Raw genomic sequence first — 10,904 nt, 5'->3', positions numbered from 1 at the left:
TAAGGTGTCAGCAGAGCCTCCCCACCAAGGGCGCCAGGAAGGATCTGTTCCGGCCTCTCTCCGGCTTCCCACAGTTCCTTGGCTCATGGCAGCAGCGTTCCAGACTTCATGTGGCCGGCTGTCCCTTTGTACGTTTCTGTCTCTGTGCCCAAATGTCCCCTCTTCTATAGGGACACTAGTCTTACTGGATTATCGTCAGCCCTTTTGACCTCACTGTAACTTGGTCACCTGGAGAAAGATGCTGTCTCCGAACACTGCGTGTTCTGGGGTGCTGGGAGTTAGGACTCCTGCACTTGACTTTTGGGGGTGGGGTGGGCACAGTTCAGCCATAACAGATGGTATCAAGGTCGGGGACAGACATTTTTCTTGGTGTGTGGCTTGGTTGTGTGTTCTGGGTGTTCAAGCATGTGGTGTTGGACAGCTAGGGGCGGCCGAGGACCTCTGCCACATCCCATGGGAAACCATGTCCCTCGTCACGGGCCAGGGCACCCATTGCCACCAAAGCCGTCTCCACAAGCAGGAGGCACTGGGGCACTGGGGTTGGTTCTAGAAGTGAATCCACGGCCGATAGGAGCCACGAGCTGGGCTGCCCCGTCCACCGTTTCCGGGGCCTCTTGGAGAGCCCAGCAACACTAACTGTGTGCAGGGAGGGAAACTGAGGCCCAGGAGGGAAGGCACTTGGCCCACCTCAGATGACCAACTGCCTGGAGCACCCCCACCCCGCCCGACACCTCATGCCCCCATGTGGGGCGGGGACCATGGCGCTAACGGCCTTCCCCCCATGCCACGGCCCTTAATGTTCTCATCTGAGGGACAGAGAAGGTTGCGCCACCCTCCTGATACCACGGAGGCTGTGACATGATCCGTGACAGACCTGTGCCGTGGAGGGGGCCACACAGGCCCCACCGGTGTTTGCACTTACTCCCCTCCCCACCTGCCCCGGCTCTCCCGGCTGCTCAGGGCCCCAGGCTCCCCGTGTCCTGGCCCAGACTGGGAGCAGTGCCTGGACTGTGCCCGGCCGTGTCTCTCTGCCCTCGGGCGGCAGCCTCCTCCTCCAGGAAGCCCTCCCTGCTTACCTGCCCCTACCAAGCCGGTCTCTGTGGGTGGGACCTCAAAGCCTGTACTGTGTCTAAAACAGAGAGGACTGTGCCACCCCCTGTGCCAAGATGAGGCCAAGAAGGAACTTGTGGGTGGCTGCTGGAGAGGCAAGAAGAGCCCAGCACAGAAGCCTGAGGAACTGATTGCAGCCTTGGCCTCTCTGCGTTTGGGGTCTGGCCCGCACCCTACTACCTGCTCCCCGTCTCAGTTTACAGCTGGGAGCAGACAGTATGCTAGAACATTTGTGCAACGAAGGACCTCGTGGAAAGGAACCAGGGAGAGGAGAGCCATCTGAGGCCCTGGTCTCAGTGTTCTGCTCTGTAAAGTGGGCCCACACACATGCTGCTGTGAGAAATGCCAAGGGGATGTGAGGGTCTACCCTGGAGGTCCCCTCTTCCCGAAGGGCTGCCCCAGGTTGACTGACGTGTCCCTGGGCGCTGGTGGCCTGGGGCACGGGGGACTGTGCATAAGCCTGGTGGGGGGCAGGGGGGGTCATTTGTGTGTTTCCCTCAAATCGGATAATAACTGTAGAAGGGCTAAATGCTTTTTGTCTTTAAATATTCCTGATTATTTTGCTTCTACTCAATAGAAACATGAGATTTCCATCCTAAAAACCTCTCACAATGGACCAAGTCTGGAAAGTTCCATCCAAGTTGGTAAGAGTTAAGGAAGCAATGTGGCCTCACGGGCTTGCCTTTTTTTTTTTTTTTTTAATTAAAAGCAATTTTCAATAAAGTAATCTGAGCCTGTAGCTCCAATGAGCTGAATGTGTGGGGAGGACTTTTCCCACAATGGCACCCTCGTGCACACGGGCCCTCCAGCTGCCCCAAGGGAAGGCGGCAGCCTGGTTCCCTTCTGCAGGTGAGCCCCTGCCTGGAGCCCGCTCCCTGCCAGGGCCCGGCTCTCACTGCCCGGCTGTCCTCCCCGGCCAGTGGCCTGCACACACCAGCTTGCCTGGGCCCTCAAGAGGGAGAGCGGTGGGTCCCCCAGGTGACATCGAGCTGCCGCCCACAGGTTCACAATGACGGGGACGATCCAGCAAGGCACCTGGGGGGAGACAGGCCTCAGGGCCATGTGCTTCCCTGGAGGGCGAAAGCAGGCGGTGGACACACGAGACTAGATCCCATCAGCCCCTCGTGGGCGCCAGGTCTGCGCAGGAGCTGGGACACAGCGAGCACGGGAGGGACACGGCCTGATGGGCTCCTCTGTCCCCACCTCTGGGCTGCAGGTCACTGTTTGCTGCCCCTTGACTCTGCTTTGTGCCATCTGAAGTTTGCAATAAGCATGAATCCATTCTCTAATCAGAAAACAGGAAACTAGTAAAACGTTTAAGGCTAGGACACCTACAAAGGATTACACACATTCACAGGACAGTCTGGATCCCACTGTGAAAAGATGTGGGAGACCCTCGTTTACAGATAGGGAAACTGAGGCACAGGGGAGGGTGCTGTCCCGTCCAGGGCCACACACCACGATGAGAGGGTTCCGGGCCCTGCCGGGGGCGGAGGCTTGTCTTCACAGAGCCCAGGGCTCCTGGGTAAGCCGAGCAGTGGCAAGCACACAGGAGGGTCAAGGGCAATCCAGGGGCTTAGCGCTCATGAGCCAGCTAAGCTTCTTGGAGGCCTGCACCTGCCCAGTGAGTCTCCAGTCACCAGACAAGTGTGAGAGCCTGCCCCCCACCAGGGGCTCCCAGCTGGCCTCCCAGCACACGCCCAGTGCCCAGGGGCCCCCACCGGGCCCCCTTGTCGCCCTGTGGGTGGCCTTGGACGAGCCCCGCCCCTCTCTGGCCTCCAGTCTGGTCCCCACCTCACCCAAGCCACGCCTGCCAACGCTCAGAGCTCTCCTGCAGGCACCTCGGAGGCCAGGCCTGGGGAGGCATTTCTGGGCCCGCTTATAGAGCAGCCCCTCATGAGGCCTGGCGTCTGGCCAAGGCCATCCAAACGGACAGATCAGAGCAGTGCTGGGAGAGCTCTCATTTCACAGATGGGGACACTGGAGCTGGGAGGGAAGGGTCTGCCCCTTCAACACAGCTCATCCCAGACCTTCACGCCAAGGCCCAGTGGCCAGGGACTGACTGACTGGCTCTCTGTGCCTCTGTTTGCATAATGCGTGCGCTAGCACTCCTCCTGCCTGGGCTGAAGGGCCGACAAGATGTGCCGTGCCGCTGAGCATGTCCAGCATGGGAGGCCCACGGTCGGGGCCAGTAGGAGGGGCTCCGCGTCCCCGCCGGAGAAGCAGGTCTGCCGGACAGCAGAGAGGCAAGGGGCTGCGCACCTGCTCTCGCCCCCTTACTCTCTGCGCCAACAGCCATGCTTTCCAGTGACCATCTCGAGCACTTGGCTGTCTTCATTTTATGGGTGAGAGACAGGCTCAGGCCTGTGAGCCCCACAGTTTGCTAAGGGGCTGCCCTCGTCAGCTACAAGAGACAGAAACCCAGCATCAGCCCAGGGGCGATGGTGAGGACTTCCGAGGGAGGCGCCTGCGGGAGGTCCCTGGGCAAGTGGGAAGAAGAGCAGACGTTCTCCATCCTGGGAATCCACGACCGCGGCTCCCTCCCCCAGCACGGCTCCTCCCTCCCACTTTCTGGGAAAAGTTACTGATACTCAAGCACGCGAGCGGGCCACGTCCCAACAAAGCCACCCGGCCTCACATACCCCTCCTCAGCGTCGCCTTGTGCCAGTCTGGCCCCCAGCCCCTGGCGCCCCGGCACGGAGACACCTGCACTCCCCGTGGTGTGTGCTGCTCCTGACCATGGCGGCCATCAGCCCCCCCCCCCCCCCCCCCCCCCCCCGCCGTGTGTCCCTGGGGCTTGGCCGGGAGGGAGGGAGGGAGGCCACGCTCCAGGTACCTCCAGACCAGAGTGGCTCCACACCATGCCATGTCAGCGTTCTGAGGCCACCGCAGCAAAGTGCTTAGGACCACAGGAGGGCGCTTGCTATTCCTTGTCCGGGGGCCATGCTCATGCGGCGTCTGCCTCTGCCCTCCCCTCTGAGCATCTTCTCCCTCTTTCTACAGGGACACCCGTCACGGGGACCTCCTCTTAACTAACTACATCCCCAAAGATCTTATTTCCAAATTATGTCCCATTCTGACATTTCGGGTGGACATGGATCTTGGAGGCACACTATTCAACCCACCAGTCTGTCCTCTGACCCCCTCAAAAGTCACTTTGGTCTCGTGTTCAGAGTATATCCTCCCCAACCCCGCAGCTCCCGGGGTCTTAACCCATTCCAAAAGGGAGACGGACAATGGACGGAAGGAGGGAGTCACTGGTCCCAAGCAAGTCTGAAGCCCGGCGGAGCAGGCGGCAGAGACTTCAGGGCCTGAGAATAATCCTCTGTGGCCCGATGCTCCATCCCCCGGGCACGTGGCGGTGGCCCTGCTCTCTGGGGCCCTGGGCACCCCGCTGGGGTTCACGCCACCAGACAAGAGGCCCCACAGACCTCGCCTGGGACCCCACCTCTGCCCCTGTGCTGGGCTCGTGGGTCACACCCCCAATCTCTCCAGCAATGGGTGTTCCCACAGCACCTTCGGTGTCTCTTCAGACCTAATTTAACAATCTGGGCAGGTTCCCTTTTGCCCAACAGCCCCTCCCCCACTTGTCCCCCCCTCCCCCAGGTTTTACCACAAGCAGCTTCGCTTGGAAATGTCCTCAGCTAAACATACAAGTTCGTCCCTTATGATGTCTCCTTTGCACTCCACCCGAGAGCACGGTTCAGCCCAGTCTCTGCCACCCTCACTTCCCCTGAGCCTTCCTCGTCCCTATTTCTACCAGGGAGCTCTTGGAGGACATCGAGGCATTTTCCATCACGTGCCCCAAACTCGTCCATTCCCAGCTCCACAGCCGCTCCCGCTGTCCAGCCTTTCTGGGCCCAAAATTGGTCCCGCATCGCTGGAGATGTGCAAAGTGCCACAAAGTTGCCAACAACAGAAGTTAAACTCATCAGAACAACAGAAATGTATCCTCTCTCGGTTCTGGAGGCCGCGACCCCAGGGTCAAGGTGTGGGCAGGGCCTCACTCCCACTGGAGGTGCGGGGGAGGGCCCTCCTGTGCCTTCCGCCTCTGATGGCTCTGCCATCTCCAGATCTCCACCAGGCTCAGCTGCGCCACGCGGCTGTCACGTGGCCGTCCCAGAATGTCTTCTTCTCTTCTCATACAGACCCCATTATGGGCTTAGGGTCTCCTCCATCCTATTTTAACTAGCAACATCCACAAAGACCTTATTGCAAACAATGTCACATTTCGAGATTCCAGGTGGACATGGATTTGCAGGGAAACCATTCAACCTAAGATACCTGTGTTGGCTTGTTTCCCTTCTCCATCTTATTCTCCACCCACTACAATTTTCCTAGGTGGCCCCCCAAATAAATTCCTTGCATTCAACCAGTGTAGCAAGATCTGTTACTGAGAGAACCTGACCTGACACGGTCCCCCGCTCCGAGCTCCCGGGGACCCACCGAAGACAAGCCCTCCCATGCTGAGCTGTCGTGTACCCCTCTGTGGGTGGGTGAGGATGCTGGCCCCTTCCCGCAAGGTTTTGGGAGGACATGGGAGAGAATGCTGTGGGCTCTGGGCTGAGGGTCACATGCACTTCCTGCTCTGGGGAGTGGGGGCCCTTGGGAGTGACCCCAGTATTTTTCTTGAAGTGGATGGGCTGCTCAGTTGTCAGCAGTGGTCCTGGTGCCCCTGGGGCAGATGTCGTTTTGGGGGTGTCATTTGCTTCTCTGGGTCTTGACAAGGCACAGGGAGGCCGAGCTCCCCGTCAAGGGTGGAGACTTGCCTCACAGCAGAGAGCTGGCCTTGGTGGGAAAGGGGACAGCCTGTCCGTCCCAGGGACACTGCCAGCCCACATTCAGGCGGGGAGACAGGGCCAAGGCAGGACACGGTGGAGGCTGCATGCTCGTCCCTACAGACGGTGGCCGCGGGGTGGGGCCGCAGCACTGAGCAGGACATCTCACTCCACGTGATTTATTCTCACACAGCCGCTTCGGAGGAAGGCAGAGATGCGTCTGCTCCCCAGTCCCGGTTTGGCCATCTGGCCCCCACACCGCCAAAGGCTGGGGACCATCGGGACCAGCCCCGACCAGGGACGAGGGAGGAGAGAGGTGGTCTGCGATGCTCCCCCCAGGGCTGCCAACAAGGCTTGGAGGCCTGAGCACACAGGGCTGGAGAGGGGCGCCTGCAGGCTGCACCGGGGCTGTCGGCCGGGGTCCCCATCAGTGCTCTGCACCCACACAGGCCCAGAAGTCCAGCCAGCCAGCGGGGCTGGGCCGGGCCTGGCAGGCCTTGGAGCCAGCAGGGTGGAGGAGGCTGGTTTCCCAGGATGGAATGTGCAGAATGTCGGGTGGGCACCTGGCTACGCCCCACGACATGTCCTGGCACCACCCACCTCCTTGGGCCCTCAGTTTTCCCCTCATAAATTGGGAGCAGCAGTGGGTGTGAGGCCGTTTGGCCCGGGAGCAGCCGGCCTCTCATCACAGCTGACTGCTTCCGGAACACCGGGAGCCCCTGGGACCCCTCAGACTCTCCTGGGGACCACCTGGAACCCCTCAGGACCACGGGGAGCCTCTTAGGGGTCACGGCACATCATCTGGGGAAGATGGAGATGCTGAGGTGACAGGTGGACAGGCCTGGAGCGAATCGCTCTGGAGCACCCAAGAACAGCGTCCCCAAGCCTTCACCACAGCTGTTGGCAGACAGAGCACCTGCTGTGAGCCAGGCCCCATTGTGGGTTCTGCGTCCTGCCCTGGGAGCCTCTGTGCCACATGGGGGGACGGAGGTTCAACAACAGGGCACATATCCGAGCAAACAGCGGAGAGGCTGATGCGCAGGCGCATCCAGCAGGGTCTCAAAAAGACCAGTGGGAGGTGGGAAGGAGGTGGGTCCAGGGCTGGGGCCAAGGGCCTGGGTGTGGGGTGTGGGGGACAAAATGAGGCCAGATGTGTGCAAGGACCAGGGTCTGCAGGGCGCGGTCCGACCCCGTGCCAGAAATCCACAGGAGGCGTGTCCGCTGTGCCCACTGCATGAACAGGTGGATGAAGAGTGAAGGAATGACCGCTAGCTGAACCCCTCGCTTGCTTGGGGCAAGTGTATTTCCCTCTCTGGGCCTGTTTCTCTACAGCGAAGACACCTCTGGGCGGTAATTCTTCTCAGCAAGTGGCTGGCTCCTTCCGCTTTCCAGGACGGCAGGGGATGCCACCAGCAACCGCTCTGGGCCTCGTGAGGATGTGTGTTCTGGCAGTGGGGTGGTCAGCAGGCCCTGGAACCCTCGACGGGAACCTGGGCTCTGAGCACCATGCAGGTGGTGGAGAGGCCCCTGTGCGCTCACCTCTCCCATTCCTGTCCCTTTGTCCTCCACTCTTCCTCCCGTGGAAACCGCTCAGGCAGACCCCTCGCTCCCAGCACGGCCCCTGGGCCCGGCATCAGGCTGGGCAGGTGGGCACTGCAGACCCCGTCCCGTCCTCCCGTCAGGACCCCAGGGCCTCCTTCCCCACTGGCCCCATTCCCCACAGGAATGGCCTCCTGTGCCTGCAGGGTGGGGGCTGCTGGTGGGACGAGGAGGAAGCAGGTGGAGAGGCTGAAAGCCTCTGCCCTCCATGGGTGGGCAGGAGCCCAGGCCCTGGGGACAGACGTGTCGCTGGGGGAGTCATCTCTCCAACAGCTGCAAGCCGTAGCCTCTGACTTGCCCATCACAGCTCTTCCTGGAGACCTGCTGGGCGCCCGGGGCCCGTCTCCATCTGCACCCCGACCGACCCCACGGCAGCCAGCCAGGCCCGTTCACACTCCCAAGTCCACCCTGAGGCCCCCACCTCTCAGAGGAATGCCAGAGGAGATGCTGGGGAGACCCGGGGCCAGGCCCTGCGGCCCCCAGCCCGCTCTGCTGGCCCCTCGTGGCCCTGCCCTAGGCCTGGGCGCTCTTCCTGCAGCACCTGCCCAGAAGGGTGGTCTCCCAGGGACCTCCCCTCCTCTGACCGCTCCTCCCACACCTGGGCACCACTCCCCACACTGCAGGAAGTGCGGCTCCCCACGGAGGGAATTCCTTCCCTCACAGCCTCAAGGCCCGGTCCAAAACGGGCAGCGGGGGCATGCCTCCCGGGCCTGCTGCAGCCACAGTCTGTGGGGCTATGCTGGCCCCCGGGCTCTCCCATGGACTGCAGCGGACTCTGCGGGGGGCAGCATGCCTGCTTCAGGGCTGCCCCGCGAGGGCAGGGCCCACCTGAGGTCACCATGGGAACCTGCGTGTGGGGACCCCAGGCTGCTCGGCAGGAGGACAGGGCCCAGAGAACTCACTGGGGGGCCGGCCAGGAAGACCCCAGGTGGGCACCTGCTATGGGGGGCCTAGTTTCACCTCCAACCCCAGTGGAGCGTCGCCACACCCAGCGGGTCAGTCCCAGCTGCTCCCTCGGTCTGGAGTTCTGGGACCCGCAGGACCTCCTATGACTCAGTTTCCTCAGCTGTCAAGTGGGAACGTCCTGGACAGGGTGCCCCTGAGAAGAGCCCAGTAGGCCTGTGGACGTAGGATGTGCTCAGTGAGTGCAGAAAGCAGAGGTCGGAGGAGAAGGGACTGGACCAGGGAGAGGGGCCAGCTGGGCCCGGGTGCTTCACTGTCTCCCCCACCGACAGCGGTGGAAGCTGCCCCCGCAGGCCTAGCTGTGCCCTCACCCTCTCCCCGGCCTGACCACCGGCCGGCCCACCTTGGGGCCCTGCCCTGAGGCTGTGCCCAGCTGCTGGCTCCCAGCATTTATTTTCGCAGACCAGCACCGCCCATGGCGGGCCAGGGACACAGACACAGATCTCCGCCCCCACGTGACGCAGGAGCAGGCCTCTGCTGGCCTCCGCGGAGTTTCTCAGGGAGGTCAGGGATGCCCCTGGCGACCACTGGCCCCTCCAAACAGGGAAGCGGGCTGTGGGACCAGGAGCCGGCAGAGGAGGGAGGTGGGGTCCGGGGCCAGTCACAGTTCGGTACAGATGGCATGAGGCGGGCGGCGGGGAGGAAAAGCATGGCTGCAGACCTCCACCAGGGTCCCCGGGCACCCCCAGGACACTCCTTCTGCCTTCCAGAGCTGGCTGCCCCGCACCGGACAGTCCGTCTGCACTCCGCTCCAGGCCACGCTGCTGGGGCTCTTCGTGGACACATGCTGGGTGCGTGGGCCTGTTCCTCTGCTTCAGGGAGGTCCCTCCAGGGTCAAGTGCCCCGTGGCCTGTCCGCCCCCAGCAGTCCGGGAGCTCCGCACACCAGCACAAAGCCTCCGACACCACCTCCCGGGTGGGCACAGGCCCTGCTGGGGGGGGCCGCAGAGCTGGGACACCTGGCCGAGGCGCTGCTCACGGGGCCGCCAGGCCCGGGTCCCCGCGGGCAGCCGCGCTCAGGGCGTCCAGCCAGTGCTGCCGCAGGTCCGCTGACAGGGCGCTCAGGTACAAGGACCGCTGGGCCTGCTGTAGCCGCCACACATGCCTGGTGTCCGGCCCCTCCACGGGGTCCAACACGCTCACCGTGCAGCCAGAGAGGGGGATGGTGCGTGGCGGCCAGCTGTCCTGCAGCAAGGGAGAGCTGGGTCAACACCTGGCCTCTGCAGTCCTGGCCCACGGAACACTCTTTCCCACGGGTGACTCTGAGCGGCCGGGAAACCGAGGCCCCAGGATCACAGGAGCCTGAGCAGGGGCGGTCCCAGGCAGCGTGGCCCAGGCCCCTCTGCGCACCATGGGCCTCAGGCTCTGGGCTGCGAGGATCAGGGCACACCCCCAGCATGACCCCGGGGGGCAGGTGGAGGACGCACCTGGCTGTCTCCCTGCAGGTGCAGCACCAGCTCCAGGGGGTCTGATGCCGGGATGGTGGCCCACACCTCGCTCCAGGCCACACCGTTATCGGACACCTGCAGGGAGCTGCAGAGCAGGCTGGGCTGCTGGTCCACAGCCACTGGCTTCTGGAGACAAAAAAGGAGGGGCAGGGGCAGCCTCTCTGCAGGTGTCACCTCATGGGCGGGGGCAGGTCTTGCCTCCTGGGAACGTGCTGGACAAGAGCCTGGGCCAGCCTGACCCACCCCAGGGTCACCGCAAGGCCTCTGGGTATCAGGCTGGACCCTCCAGGGGACTGAGACTATGAGTGGCTCAGGGCCAGAAATAAGGAAAAATGGAAAAGCTGGAACCAGGGTGTGGCTCACAGGGAAGGGCTGTGTTTCAGTTGAACACACACACCAGGCACCTACCACGTATGCACACACGGCAAACACGCGCACCACACACCTAGCACATGCACGCACACACCACGTTCACCATGCACCTACGTGTGCACACACACTGTGAACACACACACCGTGAACACGCGCACCACTCACCTAGCACGTGCACGCACACACACCGCGCCCACCACGCACCTACGTGCACACACACACCGCGCCCACCACGCACTTACGTGTGCGCACACCGTGAACACGCGCACCACACACCTAGCACGTGCACACACACACCACGCTCACCATGCACCTACCACATGTGCACACACACCGTTAACACGCGTACCACACACCTAGCACATGCACGCACACACACCGCACCCACCACGTACCTACGTGTGCACACACCATGAACACGCACACCACACACCTAGCACGTGCACGCACACACACCACACCCATCACGCACCTACCATGTGTGCACACACACCGTGAACACACGCACCACACCTAGCACGTGCACGCACACACACCACGCCCACCACACACCTAGCACGTGCACACACACACCGCGCCCACCACGCACCTACGTGTGCACACACACCGTGAACACGTGCACCACACACCTAGCA

General features: G+C 62.5%; 1 protein-coding gene across 1 annotated transcript in view; it reads right to left on the bottom strand.

Annotated features, from left to right (window-relative positions):
- Positions 1-8,824: 8,824 nt before the first annotated feature.
- The window catches only part of FGD3 (FYVE, RhoGEF and PH domain containing 3), a 22,635-nt gene continuing 20,555 nt past the window's right edge, over positions 8,825-10,904 (bottom strand). The window contains exons 11-12 of the mRNA XM_081804053.1: positions 9,877-10,354; positions 8,825-9,634 (exon numbers count right to left, since the gene is read on the bottom strand). Of these exons, the coding sequence (XP_081660179.1) occupies positions 9,425-9,634; positions 9,877-10,354 (688 nt within the window). The 3' untranslated portion in view covers positions 8,825-9,424. The remainder of the gene's footprint in view (positions 9,635-9,876; positions 10,355-10,904) is intronic.

The sequence above is a fragment of the Leptonychotes weddellii genome, chromosome 14 (assembly GCF_054177405.1).
Source record: "Leptonychotes weddellii isolate Sample4059 chromosome 14, ASM5417740v2, whole genome shotgun sequence".
Taxonomy (NCBI): domain Eukaryota; kingdom Metazoa; phylum Chordata; class Mammalia; order Carnivora; family Phocidae; genus Leptonychotes; species Leptonychotes weddellii.
Note: the sequence above shows the minus strand (reverse complement) of the source record. Positions and strands in the feature narration are given on the sequence as shown.